Source organism: Rhinolophus sinicus, linkage group LG01 (genome assembly GCF_036562045.2).
Source record: "Rhinolophus sinicus isolate RSC01 linkage group LG01, ASM3656204v1, whole genome shotgun sequence".
In the NCBI taxonomy this organism is placed as follows: domain Eukaryota; kingdom Metazoa; phylum Chordata; class Mammalia; order Chiroptera; family Rhinolophidae; genus Rhinolophus; species Rhinolophus sinicus.
The window spans coordinates 54,970,375-54,996,994 of NC_133751.1; the positions used below are offsets into that span (position 1 = coordinate 54,970,375).

Sequence of the window (26,620 nt, forward strand, 5' to 3'; positions counted from 1 at the left end):
AATTAAAGAAAAAAAAAGAAACCTTACCTATAAAGTTAACAGTTGGCATACCATGCCTCTCCCTGACCACACAAGTACAAACTCAAATTCTGAAAACCATGAAGCCAAGTGGTTGTGCTATCTTGTAAAAAAAGAAAAGAAAAACCTTCGAAACAAGTGAATTTCAGCAAAAGTGACACATGGTGGAGACTGGGGCATAAAGTCCTAATAGCCGCCTCATATCCCCCATGGAGGTGGTTACTACATAGGCTGTCCCTCAGTATCACGTCTCACAAGTCCCTAAATATCACGTCAGGCAAAGCAATGGGGAGAGGGAGAAAGGATGGCCATTTAAAAATATTACTTAATAAAAATTCAAAGATTGTCTTGAATGGGGGCAATATGATGGTGACGTGTTCATAGTTGTATTTTTAGAGGTCATTTTCATCATTTCTTAACAGCTTATCTCAAAGAAAAACAGCACCACTAGGGGAACATGAAACCAAAGATTTATTTAGAATACAAAATACATATCACCTTCGGACTTGTATAAAGTTCCTCTGGAAGCTTCCTGCCCAAATTCACTGGATGAGGAGGCATTTTATCTCAAATAGGTAGGTGAGGTCCTGCCTTGATATTCCTAAACTTGCTGTATTCGCTCACTCCCCCAAAGAGGCAACTCAAGCTTGGACATCACCAATGTACATGTCCCCGCCTCCCCGTCGCCTGTTCCTCCCCACCACACACCCACATCAGGGGGTGTCAGCACCAGCTCCACACCCCAGAGCTGGTACCTTTGACCATCCATTCCTACCCCTCTGGGCTTCCATTTCCTTTCCGGAACAATAATGGCTGTCATTTTTTCTTAGGTACCAACTACACATTAGGCATCACGCTAAGAACGTTTTGTCCTTCATTTAAGCCTCACAAATAGCAATGAATTGCCGTGAGGGTCAAGGAAGCTAAGGCACATCAAGTGAGATAGGAGAAGACAAAGCAGGGATTCTGACCACGGACTGTCCAACTCCAAAGTCCTTGCTCTTTGTTCTTTCCGTATCTCCACACAGCATTAGTAAAAGGAAGTGCTGAGCCTGATGACTGCTAAGGGTCGTTCTAGATCTGACGTGTTATTTCCAATAGTTTTACTCCAAAATTCCACACATTGGGACTCATCTTGCCCCTGCCTGATCACGTGCCCACAGCGTGCCCTGGGTAGGCGAGGGCATGGATCAGAGCATCCAGACGGCTCTGGCACCTGTATGAGTTTCCTTCTACCCAGCCAGTGTCTCACACAGAGCTGGCTCTGTGGCTCCTGTCACCTGCCTGCCAGCCCTCTGTTCCCTTCATCCAAGAGCATAGGTGGTCCCCCAGCCTGTGTCCAGGAGAAAGTGCTATGAAACAGGCTAAACTAAAAATGGCAAGCTTTGTAGTACATGCTGACACACTGTTTGATGCTTTCTGTGCATTTGCTCAGCAAGGCCTCAAAAATCCCCATGTTTATTTACTCACCTATCCAGCATGAATACTGAGCGCCTTCTCTATGCCAGGCACTGTACTGGGTGCTGGGAGGTAACTTCTACCATGTTTATATACACTTGTGGAAAAGGCTCAGAGAGGGAAAGTGGCTTGTCGCGCCAGCTACAAAGTAGCAGACAGCAAGGATTTTAAAAGTTTGTCATGAGCTTGAAATCAGAAGGTGATGAAGATGCCCTCAAAACTTCGCTAGTAACTTATTAGTTCAAAACCCAATAATATACAAAGGGTTTTCACATACATTATCTTATTTAACAATTTGTTTTAAAGGAAATACTGTTTCCTCATATTTCCCAATGCTGGGTGGTACAGTAAAAGTAGTTTTATCAAGAGTAGGTCTAAGTATGTCACCTTTTAACTTTTGATGAGTCACCAACCTTCAAGTAGCAGGATGGAGCCCTTCTTCCCTTGCATAACGGATTAAGCACAATACCTCCACATGAAAACAAGTTTCCTCACAAATAACAAATATCCTGTTACCAAACTCAGCCTATCTCCTAAGCCGTCAACTTTAATTCAACATACACTTACTGAATTTCTTCTCTGTACCGAAATTTATTTATTTTTCTATCTTACAAAGAGTATACACTCCTAGGGACCCCAGTGCGGCAGTTAGGAGGGGGATGGAGAAAAACTGAACATCATCCCAGTCTAAAGGGAAAAGTTTGATGCCGGTATGTGAGTAAACAGATCCTGCCACAGTTTTTTTTTTTTTTTTTTTAAGGTGATATCTCATTGTGGTCTTTTTTTTTTCTTCTTTTTTTTTTAATTTATTGGAGTGACAATTGTTAGTAAAATTACATAGATTTCAGGTGTACAATTCTGTATTACATCATCTATAAATCCCATTGTGTGTTCACCACCCAGAGTCAGTTCTCCTTCCATCACCATATATTTGATCCCCCTTACCCTCATCTCCCACCCCCACCCCCCTTACCCTCTGGTAACCACTTTTTATGAGAAAACATAAATTCAGATTTTTAAAAATAGTTACTCAAATTCTTAGATGTTGCTATCTAATTCAACAATGTATTTCTTTTTAATACAATCAGGGCCAAATATGACCGGTCCGCAAGACAAATTCAGCCTGCAGATGGTCAATATGTAACAGCTTGATGAGAATAATGAACGTAATAGGAGAGGAAGAAAAGCATCATAAGAGGCACTGACTTTAGCTGTTTCCACATCAGTAAGAGAAAAGCAAAAGGAAGTTATCTGCACTGGACTGAGATGGGAGATGATAGAAGGTCGCACCTGCAGGACGTTTTCAAGAGCTTCCTTCACAGGTATATGTGGCACCAAATGAGGTTCTAAATGGGCATTAGCGTAATGCAATTGTAGTGCCTAGTACACAGGCAAGGAATGTTATTGCTTTTATAAGCAGCAGTATTAGAGAAAAAGTTTGAATGGGCCTGCCACCTCGCTGTGCAACCTCAGGCAAGTTACTTAATACACCTGTCTGCCTCATTTTCTCCATCTGTACAATGTGCTGGCACAGACCAAGCTTCAATAAGTGTCAGCTATTACTGAGGGGATAGGAAGCCCTTCCCAAAGTAAAATGTGACAAATAAGAAAAGCTCCCAAAGCTGTGAACACAGACAAAAGTTTTAGCAAATTATTTCAGAGCAGTGTAACCGATTATAGGCATATTACTTAACCCACCTGCACCTTAGCTGCTTGGTTTGCAGGATGGGAAAAACAAAACCTCTTACCTCACAGGGTTTGGAGGTAAAAGTAACTGTAATATGTCAAATGTAACAACCGTTATCCCACATATGAAGTATAAAATTTCTCTTCCATGAAACACACAAATACCACCACCCAGAAGCACATGAGAGTGGCAGCTCCTTGTTGCCCACACCTCAAGAATGCCACTACATAGCAACCCTCACTGCTCACCATTCGCATGGTTCCTCGTCAGCTTCCAAAGTGCTTTCACACCCACCAGGCTCACTGGGCCGTCACCCGCCAGTGGCTGCGAGTTCAGAGAGTTCTGTCCCCATTTTAAAGATGAGGATTTGGAAACCTGGTCCCTAAACACCTAACCAAAGCACATCCCCACGTACCAGCCTGCCTGGCTGCCTGTGGTAACACATAAATGCTAGGAAGAAAGGCTCAGAAAAATCTTAATTTAGGAGTCCACTGAATTCCTTGTTAGTTGTCAGTCTTTGCTTATTAATATGGCCAATATAGGCAGACTCAAGGCTAATGTTACAGCAACTGAAAAGCAGACAGTAGCTCTGTAATTACCCTAATGTTTCTAATAGAGTTACACGACGGGCAAAGAATTATGTACAGTGGGGGGAAAATTGTATTAGACACCTCTGAACCTTTGAAATTGTATTACTTAGAACCTTGGCAAATACGCAGTAAGTATCTTAAGAAGATTAAGATGAATTTCCCATTTGGTGTCCTATTTAATTTGCACAAAAATATTTGGCTGTCACTTCCAGTGTAAACTACTAAGGGCCTTTCTGGTGCCTTCCACGGTGCAGTCACAGGAGCTAAGTGGGCAGCTTGGAGTTTTTCTATCACCAATAGCAGCAGGGGCCAGCTTCCTAAGCTCCTATCTGGGACCCAACTCGCCTGGAGATTAATGAGTCATCCTTCTGAAAGCCACGGGAGGGGCTCTGAGTTTCCCCATGTGTTGTGCCTTGTGACATGATGCCATGACTTCCTCAAATGAGAACAGATTGCTCTCCAGACATTCCCTTCAAAAATAAAAACTGCCCCAAAACCAACCACCATAGCAAATCTCCACATTTATCCCAGGAATTTCAAAAGTATAGCAATTTGATGCAAGTTTTGATACCAGTTAAGAGTGAAATGACTCTACTTCTGGAATTCTCAAATCATAGACTAGAAGAACAGCCCAATTTCCTCATTTTATACTCGTAGACGGGGAAAGTGAAGGCTACAGAGGGGAAGTGACATGCTGAAGATGAGGTAATATGGTCTAAAAGTTGTATTAGAGGACGAAACTCCACTTCCTGAAAGACCTGGGAAACATGCTAACAATTTGTAGCCTTGCTGAGGCAGGCTCCACCAACCACTGTCAGGTCCCCGTCCAGGCATGCCCCACGCCCAGGCTCTGCTCTCCCCAACTGATTTTCAAGTAGAGCATGGTCCCCCCCAGCTTCTGTGCCCAGTCTTCTAGCCGCCCCTCTGAAGGCAAGTTCAGGGCCATTTTCATCTTGGAGGTCTCCACCTCTCATCACAACAGAGAAGCGAGGGATAACTGGAGCAACAAACCCAAGGACCTCTAAAAGCTGCCAGAGTCTTACAAACTTTCGCCCACAGTCCACAAGGTACAGTGTAATTTTTTTTTTCAGAGTTAGGAGACCTTCCACTTCTAGCCCTGAAACTGGAGGTGAAGCTGCACCCCTCCATTCTTTAAGAAGCCCTCTGCCCCTCCCCACCCAGCACCCAACCCCTCCATCTCCCACCTGAGTAACAGGAACAAGCATTCTGACTAGGGGTGCACCCATTTCACAGGGCAGCCATTCCCCACGGGGGACTCTTTAGGCTTTCTCTCACCCAGTCCCAACACAAAAAGGTAAGACTGAGAAGAAAGAGAAGCATTGGTAAGAAATCTCTTTGCCTGGCATCGCAGAACACATCTCAAACTCTTCTCCGTCTTTCCAAGATTCTTTTTGGTATCCAATTTATCATCACCTCCAAGTTCACCAACTCTCTCCACACAACCCGCCAGTCACAAAGTCCTACAGAAGCAGGAAATTAAGGGAACTAGGTGCTGGGTGGGTGAAGGCGGGACCTGCTAGGGACTCTCCATGACTCCCACTTCTCAAGGGACTTAGAGGAGCAGACGTCTCTTCCCAAGACCTTTACTTCTGGTCCAGGGCCCACCTTCTTTTCACCAGCATATGCCCAATCGCCAGCCCACCCTAGTTTCTTGAAAGGATCGGTGTAATCTTAAACTCCACATGCAGACTCTTCCACATTCTTCTATACCCAAACATACACTTCCATCGTCTCCAAGTCAGGTCTCCCCTAAATTATCTCTTCCAAGTGAAAAATAATTAGTACAAGTATCAGATGTAAAACCTCAACTTTATTTCAATTACTTTAATCCAGCCAGGGAAGAGGTTTTCCATCCATGCAGCCCATCACTGTGGAGTGGGGGAGAGGGTCCCCGGGGCTGGGTTTGCAGAGTGACTGTGTAGGTGTCCTGCTTGGTCCTTCTTACATTTTTTTAAATGTCTGGGAAACTATTCAGGTGGAAGAAATTTCCTTTTGTTTCCAGGAAAACCTTGCTTTTATTTATTTACAAATAAAATCACTAGGCGCTCCATTCCACCTACACAAGAAAATGGTGAGCCAAATATTTGCAAAAAGAATCGCACTATACCTTTATTCAGACCAGTTTATGCTACTTCTCTGTTCACAGGCCAACCTACTAATCTATTCAGAGGAGATAAAAAAAGGATTTTCTGCAAAAACATGGGGGAAAAGGGCAGTTTCATGTACCATGTTACTCCTTTAACATACTATACATATACTGATTTAATCCTTAAAATAACCCTATGATGTTGGCATTCTCTTCAAAATCTGTAAAAGCTGAAATAGAGTATACAATTACAAAAATGAAACCTCGTTTTATCCCTATTATATTAACGAAGAAACAGGCTCAGAAAGGAGAGTGTGCCCCAGGCCGCACGATCCCAGACTCAGCTCCGCCGGACTCCAAAGTCAGAATATCCCTTCTTTCTTCCCTGCTTCCTGTCATCTCAGAAAAGGACACCCCTTCTATTTCCTACTTGTGACACTGATGCCTGCCTATGCCCACCCTTCCAGATGCAGAAGGGCAAAAGCACTGGTACTGTGCCTCTCAAACAATAACATTTAATGTAGAACCACAACTTTTGCCTACAAAGACATTGCCACTAAAAACAAAATCCTGAATGCTAGCCTGGTGTCTTGTTAGTTTTGCGTGGATTTTTGTAACGCCACAGTTGGCTAGTGACTGAGGATATCAACAGTCAATAATGCAGCTATAATTCTTTGATATTCAGAGTTCAACTTTGGGGTTTCCTGGTGTCACTGCAGGAACTTGCTTATGGCTGTGGGACCCCCAACAGGAACAGAGAACGTGGGATGAAAGGAACAGAGCTGCCTCCAGACATGACAGGTAAGAAATAGTGGGAGAGAGAAAGCGAGGGAGAACCAATAGCTCCCTTCTCATATTTCTAAAATGAACATCAAGGCACACAAATAAACGATAAATTCCTCCATGAGAGAGAAACAGAAAAGACAGGAAAGAGAAGATGGAGAATTAATAACAAACACGTTCTCTGTTATATTAAGTAATTTTCCCTCAATGGATGAAACAACTCTGTGTGGTCTCAGAAGTATTTATTATAAGTTAGTGCCAAATGACAAAACTGAGGCTCAGAGAGGTTACATAGCTTTTTAAAGGTCACCAAGCTGGACAGTAACAGCAAGAAGACAAGGACCCAGGTTTCCTGACTCCTGCCCTTTCTGCTCGCAAGCCTCTGAGATGGACGGGAGGCCTCACCCACCTAGGGGCGAAGTCACTAGATTTCTAGATCCCATTGGACCAACAACTTGCTGTGTAGCAATAGCAATAAGTGAGGACTGTGACAAAGTAAAGAAAGCGTGGCACTGCTAACAGAGGCAGCTGCTGTTCCTCTGGCCATACAGGAAACGAGGCCACATCCTTCTCATTTTTCAGGATGGAAATCTGGTTTTGTGAAAAATCTCCCAACTTTTAAATGCTTGCTCTAAATTTTTAAAAACACCATGCTGCTGGTCAAATCAAACACACGTACAGAGGAAACCAAGCTCACAAGTAACCAGTTCTAAATCTGATGTAAATGTAACATAAAGAACCAGACCAAATGGCTGGTTCCTGACTGCGAGATCCAAGGGCATGGAGTTATTGATGCTATAAATCCATATGCCCGCCAAGCATTATCGCTCATGCATATACACTATTTTTCAAATATATGTAGATGCTCTTACGAAAAAATTCAAAGTAATTTACACGATTAACTAAATTCATGTTGGTTTTCTATAACCACTCATATTTCCCCAAGGAACTAATAGTAAAAATATAACCACTATTATTTGAATCATAATTCTTTCCACTGGGGGGGGGATCTTCATATTTAGAAAAAGTTGGAAATTATTGGACTACATAATAATTTCTAAAGTCCACATTTTTATAATTCCATGATTATATGCTGCAGAGAGGTGGGAGACTAGGAACAGAAGCCCCCTAAACACACCAAGGTATATACTCAAAACTGAGCTCTATACCACCTGACTGCTAAGTTCAAGAACAAAAGCAAAACAGCCAACAATACCAGCAATATCTATTGAGGCCCTCCCAAATATTTATTGAATAATCATGTTTCAGGCAAGGAAAAAAAAATACAAACCCAGATACGTGACAGACTATCACTGGGTTTTTATGGCAATGGTAAATGCCCCACATCAATCACAATTACAAATTCATAACTGATCGATCAATGCAACTAAGAAACCTGTGAAACTAGAACGCCCATTTGGAAGAATCTGAGCTGTTCTGTGCTAGCCTAAAAGGCCTCCTCCATAAGAAGTGTTGATGTGACTGCTGAGATCTTAGGGGTAAGTAGAAGTTGGTGAATAGCGTAGGCGTGTGGTAGGAGGGAAGGGGCATTCCAGCGGAGGGCCTCAGTGGGCGGGGACGAGGTATTTCCAAGGAACTGAAAGGCTAGTGGGGCTGAAACCTAGAGAGTGAAGGCATCTGAGGTTTGAGATGAGGCTAAAGTGGCCACAGGAGACAGAGCACTGAGGCCTTCTAATCATGTTCAGAATTTTGGGGTTTTTAGGTTAAGAGAAATTGCAATGTCGATACTCACACAGCACCTATCTCATTCCAGGTGTGCAAGAAATATATGGTAAAATTGAGGCAGTGACAGGAGATGAAGCCAAAGATGTGAGCAGGAATTGCTGGGTCTCCAAAGGCCTTGCAAAACATGCTAGAATGTGAAGAATGATGGGCTGCCCTGTAAAGGTTTAGTCATATTTAAAAGATGATTCACCATGGAAACTGGATTGAAAAGATGCAAGATTAGAAGCAGAAAACCCAGTGAGAAGATTAGTGCAGTAATCCAGGAAACAGATGGTAGTGGCCCAGCCTGGGGCGGTGACAGTGGGAATGGAGAGAAGAAAACGGAGTGTCAAGACAGAGGCAGAAGTGACAGGCCTCGGCGCCTTTGGCACTAGAACGGGAGGAGGAGGGGAGAGCTCAGGATGACAGCGGAGTTCCTGTCTTGGGGAGTCTGGTGAGTGGTGGTGTGGTTGGCTGAGGAGCAGCAGCTTTGGAGAACAGAAAAATTCACTCTGCACACGTGACTGGGGGCATCTTTGCGTCGTCCAAGTGGAATTGTCACAAAGGGGTCAAGAAGTCCAGACTGGGACACAGGTTTGGGAAGCAGCAGCAGAGACGCTGCTGTAAAATAGGAGATTGAAGCAAGTGTGAGGAGAGAAGAGACAGAGGCAGTCACCAAGGGTTGGACAAAAGAATACAAGTCTGTCCTTTACATGGAGACTGAGAGAGAGGAGAAAACCAGGAAAAGCGTGTTGCCATGGAAGCCAGAAGAGGCGAGAGCAGGGGAGAATGGTCAACACGGTCAACCTGGAGAAGGAATGACAAACCGCACACCGTGTTCTGTTTTGTGTTTTCCTCCAGGGAATTGATCATCATAATCTACTTTTTTTTTTTAATTGTCCATCTCCTCCTAAGACTTATATAAACAAGATGGCTTGTTTCCCATTGTCCATCTACTGTCAGGCAAAGGGCATGTTGCACAGAGATTCTCTGAGGTCTCTGTTGAAGAGATGTACGGAGAATGCATGTGTGAATGTTTAGGAAGGAATCAGTAATGAAGGAGATAAGACAGATGAAGGGGCAGGAATAATCCCCAGGGGAGGCGGCTGAGCTGGAAGAAGAGAATGGGATCCAGGAGACAGGAACATGGGGGTTGATTGGTCTTGAATGACAGAAAGACGCTTAGCAAAATCATTTCTCATCAATCCTGTTCCCCAAGAACCAGAAAACATAAAATTCTCTCCCATGAGTTTCTACATTGTCCAGCTGAGTTCGCCAATCCAGGATGTTTCCATTCCCACTGATATTTTATTGCAGGAAAACCATGAGTAAGTCGTTTGGCTTCTCTGAGGATTCCAATTCCAAACCTCTGAATCATGAGCACCAAGATCTCAAGCTATTTCATCCCAACGACTGATTCCATAGCATGACACCAATGTATTTCAATGCTTTAAGACAAGTTAACATACAAATATCTGCCCTTACAAAGGAGGGCAACTGGATAAAGCTATTCACTTTTAAAAAGTAGTTACAGCACCAAAGAGGCAGATCCCTTAGTTCACATAAAACCCAATTCAATTTATAAATTACGATTTCAGAGTAACTTTAAGAGGCACATTTGGCATCTGCCTTTCACTAAAAAAGATCCGTTCCCCACTCTCTCCACAATGAGAGACTACATTAACTATGTCCTAATTAAACATTCTAAATCTGGAATGAAACCCACTTGGGTGGGGGGTGGAAGAGAGAGAGGAAAAAGCTGGTGCTTTCATGTGACTGACCTAATTTACTTAGCATCAAGGGCCCAACTGACCTTTACACAGCCTTAAATCAATCACTTAGCTAGGACACACCTTACTTTCAAAATGAGGAGACTGTGGATAAGATGAGATTTCATACAAAGGACTTGCAATAAACAAACTACAATCATCAAAAGAATGCTTGCTCTGAGGGCTGCCAAGGAAGGCCAAATGATAGAATGAAAAGACTCTGGACCAGGAGCTAGAACTGGCTTCCAGGAGAGTAAAACCACCATGTTTTCCACTCTGCCCACTATTCCGTCCCTTCCATCCTCCTCAAGGCTCAGCACCACCTCACGTTCATACGCCAGCAACCAACACAGAGCCTGGCACTGTGACGGTATTCACATTTTGGAAAAATACAAGAAGGGAAGGCTTTGGACAGCCTAGGGTTGAATCTAGTTTTTATCACTAGCTTTAGTGACTTCACTGCTATAGCTCCCTTATCTGTAAAGTTGGGATGGTAACAGCACGCTTATCACAGGATTGTTGTAAGGATTAAACGAGTTAATGATTCCAAAGCACCTGGAACAATACCTGGCAAATGGAGGGGAAGAGTTTCCCACGATCACGATCACCACGATCACCACCACCACCACCACCAGTTTGACCTTGAGCAAGTCACTGTCCACCGTGGGGTTAAATTTCCCCACCAGTGAAATGATGGAGAGGATGAACTGATCTCAGGAAGATGCCCACTGGCTTAACTCCTCTATAATGCTCTGAATCCTATTACAACTCTAAATCCTCTCAGGCTCTGAGCTCAGATCAGCAGCAGGGAGGGCAGGTCGCGCTGGCTGGCTGGCCCAGGAGCTGCAGCTCCTCCCCACCACAGGCTGGCCCAGCATCCTGCAGTCCACCCAGCAGCCCCCTTCCTTATTATACATGCAAGCTGTTCAGAGATGCAAATATTCATCACGATACTCAGCTGTAGAAACAGCACAGGTGTGAGAAAAGGACACACTTCACAGGAAAGAGAGCAGAGAGAGAGAAACAAGGAACAAAAGACAGAAGCAAACAGGACAGACCAGAAACAGGGTGCCCATGGGTTATTTACACATACGTAGCATCCTTCATCTAACAGCAATTAGGAGAACTCTACACTACACAAGATGGCTCTGAAGCAGGGGGAATGTTCCCTGCCTTGAAGCACACCCCCTCAGAGGGATGCCGCCCCCTCACTTCAAACCCAGGCAGGCCCTCCCAGGGAAGCGAACTCTACTGAAAGGATGGTCTCAGCTACAGACAGCTTTCTCAGGAAGCAGTCACTTGCCAGACATTTACCTAACCTCCACTGTGCCCAAAAGGAAAATCAGCGTTCAGAACGATGAAGTCCCCTTTCCTTTCCGGGCCTCAGTTTCCGCTTCTGCAAAATGGAGGGAGGGAGGAACTCGGGCCACCTCATCACCAAGTTTCCTAGCAGGACTAAAAGTATGCATTCCATCAGTGATTTCCATTTTGCAGAGAGGAAGGTTTTTGTTTTGTTTTATTTTATGACATAAAAAACAAGATTCATAGTTATTTGTGTTTTCTGCCTGAACCTAGACTTCCTGGGTTCAAATCCCCACTCTGTACCAGTAACTTTGTAACTTCGGGCAAATTACTTTACCTCTCTGTCCTTTAGATTTCTCACCAGTAATAGGTAGAATAACCCTCAGAGGGTTATTAGGATCCATTTAGCTCATATACATAAAGTATAAAGTACTTGGAACTGTGCCTGGAATGTGATAAACATTATTTTAGTGTGGTTATTATTGTTTTCACAGTTACACAGTTTTTCTATTAAAAGGGAATATTTGGGAGACAGTATGCTAGGACCAACATACACACATGCGCGCGGCAGGTAGACAGGAAACCTGGGTTCTAGTTATGACTCTGCCCCCAAATTAGCTGTATGCTTATGGATAAACTACTGCCCCTCTCTGGGCCTCGGTTTCCAGATCAGACAGCATAAGGGCTGTCCTGAAAGTATTCAGATCAGAATACTGGCAGCCACAGTGTTCTGTTTGACCTGCAGCTTTTAATCACATTATGTTCCTTTAATATTTGATTTTATTCTCAATATTTAAAAATCTAGAGGTTTTACATAAACATTGATTCATCGGGTCTCTTCAAGTATCCCAAGTTCCATCCGCCCTGGCCCCTTGAAGCTTGGTTCTTTAAAGTGTGGGCTCTGAATCAGCTGCAGCTGCCTCACCTGGAGACTTAGTAAAAATCCAAATTCTTGGGGCTGGATAGCAGATCTGTTGAAACAGAAACTCTAGGAGTGGGGCTATTAATACTTTTTAATGTGCAGGAGACTGATGCACAGTAAAATTGCAGAAGCACTGCAGTGGAACGACGACAGGGGTGGGGGGGACGACAGTGACCCTTTTAGAAAAGCGATAGAAGGTGATCTCGTTCCCCAGTGCACCCCCCTCCTCAGTGTCCCGGACTCTGACACCAAGGATGGGTTGGCATTTACCGAGCTGCCCACCGCACTGATTTTCCTTACTGCCTGGTCCCCGATGGGCCTCTGGTTCACCAGCTACTATCTAGGTGGACCAACCACAACAGGGCTACGAGCCCCTCCGGCACCGGTGCCAGTAGGGTGGTGATGTTCCAAATCAGAAACATTGCCTGTATGAAAGCAGGCTGTGCACTGCTCACCAAGGGCACAACTGAAACACCAAACTGTTGAGTTTCCTTTATTAATCACAATCTACGCACGCAGCTGCTATTAAGAACAGCTGTGGCTGCTAAAAAGGGTGATCTTGAAACAGCCTAGTAAAGTGCTTACAATACAGTAACAGGCACGTGCAGACTTGAAGTCTGTTGGTTGGGTTCTTCCTACCAATCCTCAGGGCCTCTCTGTGGACCAGAAATCCTCCTTCTTCCATACCCTGGGACAGGGCAGGTGAGTAGGGAAGAAGGTTCTTAGAATTAGTGTAACACAAAGAATTTGGGGTGCTCTTTAAAGGACTTGAGTTTGATCCCACCTCAACCCTTTAGCGACCTTGGGTGAATTACTTAACTTCTCTTGACCATCGGTTTCTTCCTATGTTAAAATAGACATAATAAGACCTACTTCATACTTGTTGTGAGAAGTCAAAATTACATTACGCATATGAAAGTATTTTGTAAACTGTGGATGACTAGATAAAAGGCTTATTATTGTCCCATGAAAGCTGCTGTTTGACCCATAAATCGTCTAATGTAGAACTCACTGCTTGCAGCCTAGGACCTGATATCAGGTGAAATCAGAGAATCACATGTCTACAAAGAGCCTTTTGAGGACCTGTAACCCATGCTTTCTACACTGCTTCCCTTTCCCACCAATCCCTGAATGCTATGAACAAAAGCCAAGCCAAAGGGTGGCCCCACCTAGAAAACCTCCACCTGCAAGAAGGTCACTACATTCCAAGGCAGGTGGCCCGTTCCTTCCATCTTGGGCCTAGTCTGGACACAGACCATTCTTCCTTGTAGAGCTCAAATCTGACTTGTGATCATTTAAGCAGCCTTGAAATCTGCTTTCAAATGTATCCCACCTCAGGGTCTTTGCACGCTCTGGAATACTCATCCATCTAATCTTTAGATGACCAGGTCCTTCTTATCCCCCCTCCATTTCCAATGTCTCTGCTTCTCCACCACTTCTCTACCACTCTTCCCTCTATCCTACCAGTTACGCTTAATCACAATATTCTGGTTTTTTTTTTTTAACAGCACACATCCCTATTTATTTGTGTGCTGAAATCTTGTTGACTCCCCAGAGAACAGAAGTCCTACAGACCTAATGACCTTGCTTCTTATTCACCAGTCTGCGCCTATATAGTAAGTGCACCACAGTAATTATTAGTACAGTGGCAGGCACTACAGCATATGTGGAACGAATTTATAAATTCATGAGTGAATGCTTAACACCATTCTATGCACATTGAAGATATCCAAAATACTTGTTAGAAGAACCAAAAACCTAAACAAGACTTCCACCAAATCCCACAACTGACTTAACTCAATTCACAAATAGTAATCATTTCTTCTTGTGTTCAGGAAAAAACATTTTTAAAAATAAACAAATTGAACAACAGCTCCCCATGCCAGCTTTATTCATAGGAGCCCTGGCCCTAGTTATCTGTCTCTTTATCTTATACAGAGGGAATTCATGAAAAGGTACTTAAGTGGACAAAAAACAGAGAGCTGTTTCCTGGAGACAGGGCCTCATATAATGGCATAATTATAAACTGTCCTTAAAGAGATCACGCAGCTGGCAAGGACTTGCCCACGTCCATTGTGAACACTATCACAGGCCCTAAGAACCAACTGGGCAGGGCCTAACAATCAGATGAGGAGAAGGCATGCTATCTATGGGGCATGCACTTAGCTAACCATTCCACTCTCAGCCACCCTCACTCACTACGTACCCAAGGCTCAGGGGGAGGGTAGATAAGCTCAGACAGGAATGAAAGCTGCTACCCTTGTCTTGCCTGGGAATACAGTCTCACTCCCTGAACGACATGAAAGATGTCCAAGGGGGGAAAAAGCCTCCATGCTCTTTGTAGGCAATGTGCTGTAGCAGAGGAAACTCAACATCTGGGTTGAGTCCTGCTCTACTACTTATTCTATGACCTCCAACTAAGTCACATCACCTCCCAGAGTCCCAGTGTTTCTCCCATCTGCAAATGGAGGTTAATAGTTCCTACACAATCTTTCTCAAAGGCCTGCACAAGGAATAACACCATCCCATACCAGACATGACTATGTACTGTAATCTATATAGCACTGTACAAAAGTGAGTTGTTACTGTTGATTGCAAATAATAGTAGTGTATAATACTAAAGAATTGCCACAATTTGGATTCCAGCGTAGGCATCGGAACATGGGAGGCTGATGGATAAGCACCTGGGAGGCCTCCATGCGAAGGATGACTTAAGCTTTCTCTGCATTCTCTAAGGCCCCAAGTGTGGGCACACAGGAGGTGCAGTACCCTAGATGCCCATGGAAGAAAAGTCAGGGTCTACCAGAAAGGGGACATTCCCATAAGTCACTGTTTAGGGTTCTCGGTCAACAAACCACACCAATCACTTGGAACATTTCATAAACTGCCCTATGGATAACTTGTCTTAAGGATATTCTTGGATTCCCAGAAAAATCTCTGCTACCGCGTAAGGAGATCAGATCAAGATTTTCTTGACTCCAGAAAAGATGACACAGCATGGCTTAATTTAAAGGGAAAAATCATAAAGAGACAATGTCAGAAAGTGCTTATTCCTTAAATAGAGCCTGCAGTAAGAAGCTTCACACAGAAGGTCTCTTTTAAAGTGAACCAAGTCATTTAACATTCTGTGAGCACCTACTACGTACATGACCCCATTGGATGCTGCAAAGAAACACATCAGGGATTCTTTAACCTCCAGCATGGGGAAGAATGTGCTAAGGCATATAAAAGGGGACCAAGTGTTAGGAAAACACAGAGGGAAGGTTTTTGTTTTTGGTTGTTTTTGCTATGGAGAGACATAGGAAAGCTTTATGCGTCAAGTGGTATTTGAACTGAGAGAAGGAAAATACACAGAGACAAAGGTGTCAGGGGGCTGTCTTTAGAGGCTGAGATGCTTAACTGCCTCTATTAGATATCTTAACAGGCTGGAAAAGCCTATGAACCCCTACAAAAAATAGTATAATTAAATAAATATGATAAAATTACAAAGGACTTCAAAGAAAATCAGTATTAAAACACAAAATGCATTTAAAAAAATAAATTTGTGATGGAGTACCGTATGTAATTCTTTATTAATGCATTAAATAAAATCTAGCAGCAAGTCTAATATCCACCCTAATTTCAAAGCAGCAATAAATGATTTTTTGGGATATCTGTAACAACTGTAATATGAAATGAAAATATGTGATTGCTGTTGGCAACAAATGCAAAAAGCATAGGTACTGCTCATACTACTGTGGTTTGTTACCTACTTTTACAATGAAACGAAATGCTATATTTTAGTTAGAGGTTAATAAAAATAAAGATGTAGTTTTTTTCCCATTCAGGTTCACAGACTCCATGTTGTTTCCATGGACCCAAGTTAAGAAATCCCGAATAGAGAAAACAGTCCAAGCAAAGGAGAAAAATATGGGTAGTGTTAATGTAACATGTCGAACATGCAAAGACACAGCTAGGAGATGGCACTGAAAGGCAGGTAAAACCCTGAGAGGTCACCAATAAGAAGGCTCATCACCCCCAATTATTAAATCACAGAATGTGCTCTAAGTTCCAGAATAGTATCACCTTTTGGAATAAAAGAGGAAGGAAAGGAGCTAGAAGAACACCTTTCTACAGGTTTCAAGTTATAGCTTCTTTGTAAAAGCATGGTAGATGACAGCATACTGGTAAATTAACCAAAAAGACATACCCAATATGAATACTGTTATGTAAAACTGCATGTGTGTATGAGTGGGTATAAACATGTGCATAAACATAGATGTCTATAAAAATGTACATCAAATAATGTAATTAGAATTCGGGGATGGTTCTACTTTCTTCTTTGTATTTTCTATAATTAGAAAATGGGCAAAAAGAGGCCCAAAAGAGACTTATTCAGGGTACTGCATAAAGCACACAGCACAACTCAGAGCTTGTACTAGACTCAGAAACATCCTTCTTTTGTACAGCACAAAACTTTTCAGATTCAGAAATTAATGCACCTGAACACATGAGGTAGGTATAAAGTCTTGTACCACATAAGGACATTTCAGTCAACGATGGACTACATATATCGTGGTGGTCCCGTAAGATTATAACGGAGCTGAAAAACTATCAGCTAGTGGCGTCATAGCTGTGGTAACACGTTAGTGCAATGCATTACTCACGTGTTTGTGGTGATGCTGGTGTAGTGTCTATAAAGTCTAAAATAGTGGACAGTGATGTCCTAGGCCTTCACATTCACTCACTACTCACTGACTCACCCAGAACAACTTCCACTCCTGCAAGCTCCATTCATGTTAAGTGCCCTATACAGGTGTACCATTTTTTATCTTTTATACCGTATTTTTACTGTACCTTTTCTATGCTTAGATACACAAATACCACTGTGGTACTAAATACCCTATGGTTTTCGTACAATGACATGCCATACCCTACGGTATTTAGTACAATGACATGCCTAGGTTTGTAGCTTAGGAACAACAGGCTTTACCCTACAGTCTAAGTGTATGGCAGGCTATACCATCTAGATTTCTTGTAAGTACACTCTATGATGGTCACATGATGACAAAATCACCCAACGATGCATTTCTCAGAATAGACTCCCATTGTTTCCCACACGTGACTGTAATTATTAACCCCAAGTTACATATTCAGAAATTGAGGCTTAGAGTCTGTTAAGTGATTTACCCAAGGCCACACAGCAACTAACAGGAAGAGTTGGGGCTAGAATCCAGGTGTCCTACGACTCCTGAGGGCAGAATATCAGTGTCATTGTTAAAAGCAAAGGTTTGCATTAGCCTGTCCCAGCAAGTCCACTTATTTACTGGTAAACTTAGGAAATTCCTGAATTTTGCCAATCCTACGGTTTCCCTATAGTTCTTTACTTCAAAGGGTTATGTTGATAATTAAATGATAAAATGATGTAAAGCCCTATTACAACCTCTGATACAAAGGACACGCTAATCATCTCACTCACTATGACTCCCTGCCTCTGTCGCAGCTGGAAGGACTCCAGTTCCAGAAGCCAGCATACATATCTGCTCATTAGGCTCAGCAGCCTGGTTCTAGTCTGGAAAGTCAACTGGGATCATGCTCGTTGTGTTAGGAGCAACTCTGCTGAACAGGGAAAACACGACATCAGGCGTAACACAGGACAGGATGTTGAAGTGCTATGCAGCCAGTTTGGGGATCTCCAGGGATTTTGATTCAATAAGTCTGAAATGGAACCAGAGATTCCGAATTGGTAAAAAGCTCCAGGAGAGTCTAAAGGGTGCACATTCAATGACAAGTTGTCAGTGTGACAAGAGAGAATCTCACATTGCCGTGAATTACAAAAGGGTGCCAGTCTAATCTAGAGCCATTTGTTGTCCAATGGAAGACACAACCAGGACGTCATGGGAAGAGCCAGGCTCATCAACAAATCTAGGGCTCTTCTATCAAGTACAAAGGGCAGCAACTGCCCAGGCCAATCGAGGAGAACTGAAATCAACCCAAACTAATAGCAAAAATAAATGTTCGGAGGGACCACCCTAGGTGCATAATGTTCTCAGAGCTGGAACAGATTTCGGAAATGATCTTATCCATCATACAGATACAGCACCTTAGTGATTTGACTGTAAGGAACTTACCAAGACTTGGAGGCCCACAAAGCAACAACTCACAAATTCCCTCAATAAATATTGCTGGATGACTTCATTATGAGAAAAGTGGCATTCAAACACTGGAAAGAGAGGACTTCAAAATGGGCTACTCTGAAGATATAGAAAGTTGTCTAAAAATACAGTAGGTCTGGCAGCACTCAGAAGCACTACACCATAAGTTTAGAACTTGCAAGTGACCATGTGGTACTTATGGCCTGAAAAGAGACAAAAGCCAGCAAAACCATTTTCCTAGAGACGGTGAGCAGAGAAGAGGGAAGGCTCTCCAAAGGCCCACATGAATTTATCAAAGTTTTGGCTCACTATTTTGTCCTTAGGACCCTGCAAACTGCTTGCAAGCAGAATAACATTCAGTAAATATTTGTTGAATGCTTGAAGCAAGAGAGAGAAAGAAAGACAGAGACAGACAAAGACAAACCATCCCTGCTCCTGAGTGTAGCATTCCCCAGGGAGTGGGGCCTTTCGGTTCCAAGAGCAATGGAAACTGGTTACTAGTACAGTGAAAGGAATATGTGTTTTTGAGACAGGTATAACTGGGTTCAAATTCAAACTGTCTATGATCTTGGCATAAGTACTTGACCTCTTTGAGCCTCAGTGTTTTACCTTAAAGGGGGGATAATACCACCTACTTCACCTGAAATATAGGTTGGAAGTGTTGGAAGAGACTTATAGGAACTAATGGATCTATGCAAAGCAGCTATCACAATGACCAGCAAACAGCATGAGCTTAACAAATGGCAATGCATGTTATAATTAATCATGCTCTCTATAGCCTGCATTCTCCTAGGCTGCCTCTAAGCGTACACTCAAGTTTTTTCCGATACCAAGCTGCAGATATAATTCCAGTTTAAGTTCACTACTAGATTTCCTAATAATGCCCATTTCTTTAAATAAATAATAAAATCATATATACATGCCCTTTCACTTTACAAAGTAACTTCACATTCATACATGATTCTGAAATGATGCATTACTGTTAACCACGTTTAATAGATGAAAAAAACTACAGCCATTCAGCCAGCAAGAGGCAAACTGGAATTGGTACAGATTTTAACACTTTATTTTAATAGCCATCATTTTCTCAACCAGAAATTCAAACAAGTGATTTTATTATAGGATAAAATACTTGAACTCATTTGAGTGCTTCAGATCACCTCAGATGCTGCTTAAATAATCCTAATTCTTATAGGTGAAATCAGAAACATAATCCCGAAAGAAGAGGCAATATATTTTTTTTTTAAACAAAGACTCTCCTCTGGACTTGTAACACATCTATTATTAATAGTCGCAAGTAGAAGAGGAACATGCTGGCATCAGGCTGATGTATGTTTTAGCAACATCTCCATCACTTATTAGCCATAGGGCCCTGGATGATTCTTAACCCCAGGAAATTTCTATATCCGCATCTATGTAATGGGAAAACATTACTCTTAAGGTGTGAAGTTCCTGGCATCAAGAAGGCAACCAGTAAATTATAGCTACTCTAGTAACCACGCCATGGTACTGACCATTTGGACTGTAGGCAGTCTAAGTGACTGCTTGTTCCCTCCTGGCTTCTCTAGCTTGTGCATACCCCCTGTTCTGCATCTGTTCAATGGGGATATAACCAGTCTCCATCCGACCTCGCCAGGGAATAAAGATAACAAAAGAGCTAGCGGAGACATTATGCAAATACCAAATATTATTAAAACATTAATGAACTCTGGCAATTTCCCTGAATTTTGATATATGGTGTTTATTATGCACTGCTAGCCTCTCATTCAATCTGGGCTCTCAAATATTAACCAGATAATAACAGCAATCATTCTCCTAAAAGCCTAAGGTGTAGAGAAATAAGGAGTGAGTCTAGGTTATTTCAGATAACACCTGGCTCCAAAAGCATCAGAAATTCCATGGAGACCACAGTGACCACCAACAGGCTCAGATCAACTCCACAGCCTATGCAAAACCCAGTTTGTGTTTTTTGTGTTTTTTTTCTACTTTTTTAAAATTTATTTTTAAGTGTGTTTCTTCAGGACCCAACAGTTCCAAGTCAAGTAGTTGTTTCAATCTAGTTGTGGAGGGCGCAGCTCACAGTGGCCCATGCGGGGATGGAACCCACAACCTTGCTGTTAAGAGCACTGCTCCATAACCAACTGAGCTAACTGGCTGCCCCTGCAAAACCCAGTTTTGACAGGTCACTGACTATGACAACTGTCTACCACCACTTTGCTCTTCCCTATATAGTTTCCTCCAAACTAGACAACACAAAAAGGGCCTGAGAAGCTGGGGGGCTTTAATCCAGGCTAACAATCTTATTTAGAGAGTGACTGCCCTCTGCCAACTGTCTAAAAACACAGGTAGTGTCATCCACAGTTCCATTAAAGTGGCTTGCACCAAACTGCTCTGCCATTTCGTTCTGTGTGAGGGGATAATGTTTTTAAGCTGCTGACAACCCTCAGGTACAGCTCAGAGGCAGAACAAAGCCAAGAGGACTCACTCCCCACCCTCCCATAACTCCCAGAAATAAAGGCCTGGTGCCACCCCACTGATACCTTCACAAGCTGAGGGTCATTAAGACACTCGTCATTTGCATATTCATGAAAGATTCAAGGCTGTGGCAAATGAAACAAAGTGCACAAAAAGAGATTTTGTTTTTTAAGCTAAGCGAAAATCCGCTTTAGAAAAAGTAAATCCACACAGGGACCCTTACTGTCTCCAAACCTTCACTTGTTTAGAGCAGCCAGCACCTCATTAAGGGAAAGCAAGAACTCACAAATGAATGCAGCACCACACACAGGCAAGCTCATTTCGCCATCTGCCTTCTAGTGTCCAGAGGGGCAAAAGGCTTAAATGACTCCTGATTTTTCTCTCCTCCAGGTGGAACTATCAAATTCCCAGGGGGAAAGAAAGACTTCTCTTGCAAGGTCAACTGGGTAAAAAGGAATAGAATTTAGTTTACCTGTCAACACAATGCCACTCATGACATTAAACACACCTGGAAATTAAGCACCCTGGAATAAGTCACCCTTCATATCTGGGTAAGGGCTTTCCTAAATCAGTGCATCAGCTGTAAGGTTAGCACAGAAGTTCCTGATGAGCTGGGCATTTAAACTTACCCCTTCCCACATCCTCCCATGTTCTGTTCTATGACTATCCTGACAGATAGTGACCCAGCACCTTTTTCTAGTAAAAGACCTGGGTCAGGAGACATGGAACTGACGTGGGGCTATAACAACACAATGGCAGACTTCCATTATTTATGTCAAAGAGAAAGGCCATCATTAAGCAACTTAAATAACTGTCCTGAACCTTCTCTGTGTGTCCCCACCCTCCTGAAAATCACTGTGCTGGTTTTCAAATCTGGTAGTTTTGCAAGCTTCCCTCTGAAAGCTCACTCCCACCAGGCTAGGGAGTTGTTGTTGTCGTTGTTGGTTTTTAAAAAAGCATGCATTCAATTCATTTAGAGTTCAATGGTTGAATATCTCAGTAGAGAGCTTTTCAACTCCACACACAATCTAGGATAAACTTGGGGCGTGTGAAGCAAAAGGTAAAATCCAGCCCCAAGTTTTAACATGCTTCATCCAACTTCTCAAAGCATTACTACTACATGCGACCACACGTTCAATTTGTAGTTCCCGCACCCCCCCCCCACTTTACCGTCCCCCACACACACACAGTGGGGAGGAAGAAAACTGAGAGGGAAAAAGGTACCCTACGATAGAACCAGCAACAACAGGCAGCCGGCTAAAATCCAAGTAGATGGCAGGAGAAAGGCAAAAAAGCTCTGTCTTCCTCTACGGTCAAAGAGCTTAATTTTTTTTCAAATTTTCCACTGTCTGGTTAATTGGCTGAGGATGTGTTGTAGAGCGCACAGAGCCACGCGTTAGGGCAGCACTCCCGTCGGGGTCCCAGTTCTGCGGAATGTTAAAGGACAGGCCATGTCCTGCCTGCCAGCCACAGTGGCCCTGGTGGAACCGCAAGCTTCGAGGGAGGCTCTCTGCAGCGGACACTCACACTATACATATCAGTAGCAGTAATCCGAAAGACACCAGAGGAGGGGTTCCGTCTCCCAGGCCAGGCTCAATTATTTTCTTTTACACAGCACTCAGCGATCAGTTTGAGGACCTGTAGACACCGTGCTAAGGGGGTAGGACTGGGCGGCATATATCCAACCCCTGACCTCCCGCAGGTTCGAATCTCAGGGCACCTCTCTCCGCCAGCTCACCGACAGCACACAAAGAGGAGGGGGCTGACGTTCCAGGAGGTCAGAGCTCTGAGCAGTCATTTTCCAGCTGGGAATTGGGAATTCCGAGGTCTGCCAGAACCCTGGGGGAAGCACCGGAAATGCTTCCAGCCGCTTCAAAGGGAAGTCGATTTGCAAAGCAAAGTTGCTGGAACTCCGGGTGCCCAGCCTACTTCAGTGGGTTACTAGGGAACACCCAACAAGTTTGGCCACCGGGGGCTCGGCATGACAGCGCCGCGCCGCACGACTAGAGAAGCAACTTGTCGCTCGGGCGCCCAGCCAGCGCCCCAGGCTATCTCCGCGCCCCAAGCTCAGGAGAGGACCCTAGACTCGGCGTTGGGAAGACGCAGCTCCGAGCCTCCGGGGCCAAATCCCTTCATTGAAAAGCGCCGCCGGATCTCACCTGGATCGCGCCGCTTCCAGGGGCTTCCGCCCACCAGTGGGACATTTCACCACGAACACTTCACCTGCCTGCCTGCCCGGCCCGTGAGAATTTAACAAAAGAGCCAGCGAACGGAGGAAAAGGGACCCCGCGCAAAGTACAGTCAGGAGGGGAGATAAGGCAGCTCTGCTTGCGGTGGAGAAAGAAGAGAAGGAACCAGAGATGGGTTATACCCCAGGCAGCCGGCTCCGGGAAGGAAACCAAGAAGGAAAGAGAGAGCGAGAAGGGGAATGGGTTTTCTACCCCGATTCTCATCACACCCACACGCCTCCCCTTTTTTTCTCCTTACCCAGCATGGAAAAGATGAAATCCTTGGCTGTGTGAATCTCCAGCGCTCTCTGGTCATCGTATTCCCTCTGGTCGTGCTTCGTGAATTCTTGGATGAGTTTGTTCAATTCCTCCACCCGAGCTCCGGACCTGAAATCCAGCTCCGGGAACGTAGGCTTGTTGTTACAGCCCAGGGAGGCTGCCTTGCTGGCGGTGGGAGCCGCCATCTTCATGCAAAACGCGCCGAGTAGCAGCTCCGCGGCGGCGGCAGCACCCACTCCCGCCCCCCACCCCGCCCCCTTGGGCCTCCTCCCCTTGCCGGCTCCCTGGCTGTGGCCCTGGCCCGTGGGCGGGCTGGCAGGCGGGCGGTCCCGGCTTGGTGCGCTCCCCGCGTCCCGACTTCGGAAGCAGCTGGACTGCAACCAAGGTGCGTGTGTGGCCCCTTTCCTGCGGCTCCGCGCCGCCCGGGTGCTGCACGTCCTTGCCCTCCTCTGGCCCTAACTGGCAGCGGCGACAGCGGCCGTAGCTCCAACCCGAGCCTCCCCGGGGGCGAGGAAAGTGAAGTGGAAACAATGTGAAATTCACCAGCCCTGAAATCAACAAGCTGCCGTCTCCCGTGTTACGGAGCCAGCACCAGCGTCCCCATTTAAAGGGACAGCGCACCCAGTGGAAAGAAAAATAAATAAATGACAGAAGTCTGCGCGCCTATGCCACTTGCCAATCTGTGCTTGGGCAGATGTTGGAGGTGTGGTCGTCTTCTTTCTCTACCTCCACCCTCTTGGGGGGCAGGGCTTGCCAAGCGCATTCAAGGAGACCGGGGTCTTCCTGTCTGATTGTAAGGGCTGTGTCCTGCGCTAGGACATCTCTATGGGAGCGTTTCTATCTCAAGAACCCCAATGCCTTTAGATGGTGAAGGAACCTGCCCTAATGATTATGAAACCCATCTTCTGCCCTTTTCTGCATAAATTGTCGAACATGATAGGATGAAGCATATCAAAAAAGGAGAGTGCCCACACCGCCCCTCATTAGACACATAATGGGAATTAGCCACTAAACATCCCTACGTTTGCCCTAGGTAATTAATTTTCCTGGATAACAGCTTATTCAACTTAACATATAATGAGTTAATAAGGTCCAGCCTGCTCCACTTTAAAGATAGGGAAACTAAAGTGTGGTTGTGGGAGAGAGAACAGAATGAATTGCTCCAGGTTCTAATGAATGTTGAATGACGAGGTGAAAATTCTCTCCTTCAACAAATACAATTTGAACACCCACTATTTGCCAGGCAGAGTGCTAGAATCTGGGTGGCAATGAAAAGCCAAAGGACCTGGTTCCTGCTGTGGAGTTATATTTATTTGACAAGGCAGGTTCCATCTAAATCATGGTCCTTTAGACAGAATAGGATCTCAGAAGTGTTTTTAGTGTTTGTGAGGTTTTTGACTCAAACACTTACCAGACCTTTTGGTTCTTAGAAACAAAAGCAATTCTCCAAAATCCAGCTGTTCTCTATCCCACAGTCCCTGATTTATTAATAGATAGGACCTTTTTCATTTTCTTACCTGGGTTCCCATGGCCAAGAATACAAACTGTTTTGTTAGACTAGGAAAGTAGTCCAGGCTCTGCCATGCCTTCCCCTGTAAGATGGAGATGATGGTAATTCCTGCCTCATAGGTCGTTTTAACAATTACATGAGATAAAGTGGGTCAAGCACTTAGTGCAATGCCTGACACAATAAGTACTTAATTAAATGTTAGCTGCTACTCTTGTTATAAACTTTTCCCCACAGCATTTAGCCCTGCACGAGGGTCCTCAGTGTTTGTTGAATCAAATAATGAGGGAAGAGCATAACCAGCATTAACTAGCATAATCAGTTAATTTCTTTTGCTTTTGGTTTCCGTCTCTTTGAAACAGGCTTTCTCACCTACTCAATATTAGAGGAAGGATACATGCCCAGATAACCGCTAGTGGACTCATGAGGTAGGTACTTTAACCCTCCTACTTTTGCAGGTTTTCTATGCTGCTCTAACTTCTCATCGGACAGGGTATCACCATTACTTGGGCAGTGGTATAAGCTCTGCAAGTGACTGGAACACCAACACAAACTGATCCACTCCCATCTGTCAATACTTCTCTCAGGATCAATGGTAGAAACTTGTGAAATAACTTGCTGAGGCAGTCATTCTATGAATCAAAAGCATCCTGGTTCACCTGAGCAAGCAACAAGTTCCGATAATTCAGGTAAAAAAGTCAAAACACTTTTAATTTCCAAAAGCATGAATGAGGCATTGCTCCTCCCTGTTTCTACCTTTTCTTGTGATACTTATATTCATAGAAAGAAAACATAGTTAACAATAATTGCTCTGATGGTGCCTTAGCCCTAGGTCTTGAATGTTTTGAATGAATGAACCAATGGTCTCTATTCTTCATTGTCTGTTCTACTTTCCATCAACCAAATCAGAATTCTATGGGTCATTGACCTTCCATGAGCCTATATATTTAGAGAATGTACTGAATAGTAATCTAAATTCCTTTTAAACGCTTTTGTAGTACTCTGATAAGATGGTATAAATATCCCTTAATAAACTAAGGAAAGAGGATCAGGAATGATAAATTCCTGAAATGGTCTCTTGGGAGACTTTTTAACCTCTGGGCCCTTAGACTGTGAGCTCCTCAAGGGCAAGTGCTGTGTCTCCTCACCTTTGTAAACACTGCACTTAATACAATTCCTGCCCCATTTTATGACCTTAATTAATGTGCTTGTATGAATGAATGAACCAATTAATATATTTCTCAAAGACCAGGAAGCCAGCATTAGGTGATGTTTGCTACAGTTAAGTATCTCACTGTAAGCTATCTATGACTTTCCAATAATCACTTATGAGTTGTTATAAATGTACATATTTCTGCTTGAGTTCAAGTGCTTCTATTTTCATGTGTCTTTCCTCCTGTGTATGTGGCCTAAGAGAAGGAAGAATAATGGAAAGTAAAGAGAAAGAGAGAATAACTATTAGAAGATATTAAAGAGTGTCTCAGTCTTGTAATAAAAGTGCACGTTTCTAGAGTTTTGACAAATGACTCAGGAAAGATCAATGGAATTTACCATCTAAATGAGCCTTAAGGTAGGTCATTCTGTTTCTTGTGCCTGTAGCATCTAACAGACCAAAGAAACTTTCCAAACTGCTGTC

The 26,620-nt window shown here is 43.8% G+C and overlaps 1 protein-coding gene across 2 annotated transcripts in view; it reads right to left on the bottom strand.

Moving 5' to 3' along the window:
• MB21D2 (Mab-21 domain containing 2) overlaps positions 1 to 23,717 on the bottom strand; it is a 101,505-nt gene extending 77,788 nt beyond the window's left edge. The window contains exon 1 of one of the 2 annotated variants that reach the window (XM_019723125.2): positions 23,458 to 23,717. In XM_019723125.2, the coding sequence (XP_019578684.1) occupies positions 23,458 to 23,668 (211 nt within the window). In that variant the 5' untranslated portion in view covers positions 23,669 to 23,717. The remainder of the gene's footprint in view (positions 1 to 23,457) is intronic. The other variant, XM_074329559.1, reaches the window with a different exon arrangement.
• Between the last annotated feature and the right edge of the window lie 2,903 nt (positions 23,718 to 26,620).